Below are 3,975 nucleotides of genomic sequence, written 5' to 3'. Positions count from 1 at the left end.
ATGGCCGAGATCAGCCCAAGGCAGGCGAGGCCGTGCCGTGTGCAGAGCCCGTGGCTGGCTGCCATTGGCTGCTTCTGCCGTCACTCGTGGCTCTGGCGCGCGCTGATTGGGCAGAGCGGGGACAAGCCCGGCCCCGCTGGCGCCCCCAGGGCGGCCGTGGCTTGGGAGAGCCGCCATTGCCGGAGCGTCTGTGCGGGCCCGGCAGCGGCGGCAGCAGCGGCCGGAGCCCGGTGAGGCGGCGGCGGAGCTCGGAGGCGGCCCCGGCCATCGCAGGTGGGAGCCGCGCTCGGTTCTGCGGGGGTTCGGGGCTCGCTGCGGGCCCGGGAGGGGGCGGCAGGGGGCTGTGCCGGGTGGCTTGTGCCGTGGCCGGCCCGTGTTGGCCCTGGGCTGAGGGCGCTGCGGGAGCGGCTGCCCGCGGTCTCCTTGCCGCTGGGGCCTCGGCAGGAGGCGGTGGCGGAGCAGCGCTGGCTCGTCCCGCTTCGTGTCGGGAGGCCGGAGGTGGCTGCGCTGGGCCCGGGACGCTGCGCTGGGGCCGCCTCCGAGCTCCGCCGCCGCCTCACCGGGCTCCGGCCGCTGCTGCCGCCGCTGCCGGGCCCGCACAGACGCTCCGGCAATGGCGGCTCTCCCAAGCCACGGCCGCCCTGGGGGCGCCAGCGGGGCCGGGCTTGTCCCCGCTCTGCCCAATCAGCGCGCGCCAGAGCCACGAGTGACGGCAGAAGCAGCCAATGGCAGCCAGCCACGGGCTCTGCACACGGCACGGCCTCGCCTGCCTTGGGCTGATCTCGGCCATTTCTCGGCCCCCTGGGCTGAGGAGCGGCCCCGGCGCTGGGCCCGGCCCGGGCAGGAGGCCAAGGAAGCGCCGCTGCGCTGAAGCGCCGGGAGCTCGGGGTGCCCGGGAGCTGAGGGAGCTGGGGGTGAGTCCGGGATGGAGCAGGGGATGCCGGAGCGAGGCCAAAACTCTGTGACTCTCCTTCCTGTCCCGGGCGGGGAGCAGAACAGTCAAGGAAAGGCTCGGGGGTCGGGATGAGGGTGGGGACAGTTCAATCCTTGGTCACGGGCACAGCACACCTGACTTGGGGAAATTAAATTGAATTTATTATCCAACTTTTCAGAGAAAGAAAATTAGAAGTAATTCCTACGGAAATCCATCTTTCCCCCCAGCTGTCCCTCCTTCCCGGGCTTAACTTTGTGCCCCTCTCCGTCCCCCTCCCCGCCCAGAGGCACAGGGATGGGGGTCACAGTCAGGTCATGTCACTGCCTCCCCCTGAGGGCCAGGAATCCTTGTCCTGCTGCAGCCTGGGGTCCCTCGCAGGGGCCAGAGTCCCTCAGGACCAGGCTGCTCCAGCGGGGATGGCCAGGGGGATCCCCGAGTCCGGCCAGGAGCCACTTGCATGGCTGTGCAGGGGCTTCTGCCGGGCTCGGGGCCTCTCCCAGGCACCCCCTGCTCCGGCCCGGCCTCACTGCCCCCCTCACCCCCCATGCAGCGAGTGCCCGGGCAGGGAGATGCACGATTTTCCCGGGGCTGAATCTTGGTGTTTCTGAGCTTTATTGAGCTAAATGTTGGTACTTTGGTTTCTTGTGAGGGCTGAACAGTTCTATTTTGGAGGGGATTTTGACTAAATCTTGTTTGATTAGTTTTTGATCTGTTTTGATGTTTGGAGGGTGTTTGGGCTGAATCTTAGTGTTCTGGAGATTCTTCCAGATACAAGATGCCCAGTGATTTTCTGAGATGAACTTGGACAAGGAGGAACCCCCAGCCCAAGGTGCTCTCCTGTTGTTTTTTTCTCCCCAGCCAGGATTTTACATTCCCAAACCGTGTCCAGATGGAGGAGGGAGAGGAAAAGCCCTGGAGATGCCGCACAAGGAGGGGCTGCAAACCCAGTCCAGGGAGTTGTGAGGAGGAAGGATCCCCCCAGTGCCAGGAACACGGCCAGAGATCCAGCCAGAGCTCAGAGCAGGGGGAGAAGCCCCACAAGTGCTTGGAATGTGGGAAGGGCTTCAGGTACAGCTCTGACCTGCTCCAGCACCAGATGACCCACACTGGGGAAAAGCCCTATGAGTGTGGGAAATGTGGGAAGAGCTTCACCAGCACATCTTACCTGATGAGACACCAAGTGATCCACACGGGGGAACGGCCCTACACCTGCTTGGAATGTGGGAAGAGCTTTGGGTGGAGCGCCGCCCTGAGAAAACACCAGCTCATCCACACTGGGGAGAGGCCCTACGAGTGTCCCCAGTGTGGGAAGAGGTTTCAGACCAGCTCCCATCTCCTCGTACATGAGCGGATTCACACAGAGGAGAGGCCCTTCCGCTGCCCTGACTGCGGGAAGGGCTTCAAGCACAACTCCAACCTCACCATCCACCGGCGCATCCACACTGGGGAGAGGCCCTACGAGTGTCCCCAGTGTGGGAAGAGCTTCTCCGGGAGCTCTGACTTGACCAAACACCAACGGAGGCACCAGTAAGGAAGGCCCTGGGAGTGTCCCAAGTGCGGGAAGAGCTTCGTGCGCTGCTCCAGCTCCATCCCCCATGGGAGGATGGGCGTTGGATGATCCCCAGTGACCCCCGTTGGGCAGAGCCCTGGTGATCCGTGGTCCTGGTGATGCATGTTGGGAAGACACCTGGCTGGGAGGCTCCACACTTTCCTGGCTCCCTGTGGGCACCTGGATAAAAGCAAGGGAATTAAAATCCAAGGGGATACAGAATGACAATGGGAATTGTTGACTTTCAATCCTTGAGAACCTTTTGCCTCAGGAGCCGTGTGGGCAGAGAAAAGGGGGTGACACTGGGCTTGGGGGGCCCGAGGGGAGCACCCACGCTCTTGGGGGGGGGGAGGACACCACCCCTAGGACCCCCCCTCACCTTCCTGCGCAGGCAGAAGCCGAGCCCCAGTGCCAGGAAGACGAAGCCCAACACGGAAACTCCAATCCCCGTCAGCATCTTGCTGTGGGCAGCGTTTGACGGCATCCCTGGGAGGTCTGCAGAGGTCAGGACCCCCAAACCTTCTCACAGACACATCAGTCCCATCCATGCACCCTCCCAGTCTCTCCCAGCCCACCCAGGACCCTCTGAAACCTCTTTCAGAGTCACTAATTTTAAAAAATTAGGTATTTTAGAAAAAGTGGAGATCTTAGCTAGAGATAGGCCTTGCTGGAACTAGTTAGAGTTAATGATGAAGTGAGAAGCAAGATTTGAGATAATGAATCTCAGGTAAAAAATTACTTGTCATTGTACGTTTAGATGTGCTGATAAGGGAAAAGAGAAACTGATAAACGGGTTCAGGAAGATCACAGACCTTACATCTGGAAACCCATTTCAAAGTCACAAGGGAGGAAATTGGAGTTGTACCAAATGTCATTTGTAATGTCAACCATTGTAAAGGTAGAAAGGTGAGAGTGGGGAAGAGCGGTTTTCCTTCATCTCTTGATGAACCCTCCACACCAAAACGACCTGTTCTTCAAATCAGGGAGCCAACCACGCAGGTGTAATGACTTTTTAAACTCATTACTGTGCATTTTAATCCAAAGTGGGGAATGGGGGGTGTTAGCATTATGAATATGTATTCATATTTAGGATATTTAAGACTTTTGTAAATAAGTAGACACTGGAATCTTTTGTCAACTTGCAGTGCGTATTAAGGGGTGACTCCCGCACTCGCCCAGTGCTGTGATTAAACATCCACTTTGTAACTTTAAACTGTTGGAGAGGTTTTTGTCCATTAACAGATCGATATTGATACTGGATCAATATCGCTATTTTGGTAAATCACTGCCAGTCTCTTCCCAGCCTCCCCAGGACCCAGCAGAGCCCCTCCTGTTCCTCTCAGGATCCCCCAGCCCCCTCCCAATTTCCCCCCACTGCCCCAGGACCCCCAAACCCTCTCCCAGTCCCTTCCCAGCACAACCAACCTCATCCCAATCCCTGCTTTCCAATGCCCAATCTCCTTCCAGCTCCTCCAGGCTCACTCAAATCCCT

The 3,975-nt window shown here is 59.2% G+C and overlaps 1 protein-coding gene across 1 annotated transcript; it reads left to right on the top strand.

Moving 5' to 3' along the window:
* The first annotated feature begins 208 nt into the window (after positions 1–208).
* Positions 209–3,696, top strand: LOC147648708 (uncharacterized). The gene is made up of 2 exons (XM_086866603.1): positions 209–273; positions 1,793–3,696. Exon 2 carries the CDS (start codon positions 1,824–1,826, stop codon positions 2,463–2,465), a length of 642 nt encoding a protein of 213 aa, XP_086722729.1. The 5' UTR covers positions 209–273; positions 1,793–1,823; the 3' UTR covers positions 2,466–3,696.
* Positions 3,697–3,975: the final 279 nt, after the last annotated feature.

This window comes from Cyanistes caeruleus, chromosome 31 (genome assembly GCF_971803275.1).
Source record: "Cyanistes caeruleus chromosome 31, bCyaCae1.hap1.1, whole genome shotgun sequence".
In the NCBI taxonomy this organism is placed as follows: domain Eukaryota; kingdom Metazoa; phylum Chordata; class Aves; order Passeriformes; family Paridae; genus Cyanistes; species Cyanistes caeruleus.
This window is presented reverse-complemented; position numbering and strand designations above follow the sequence as displayed.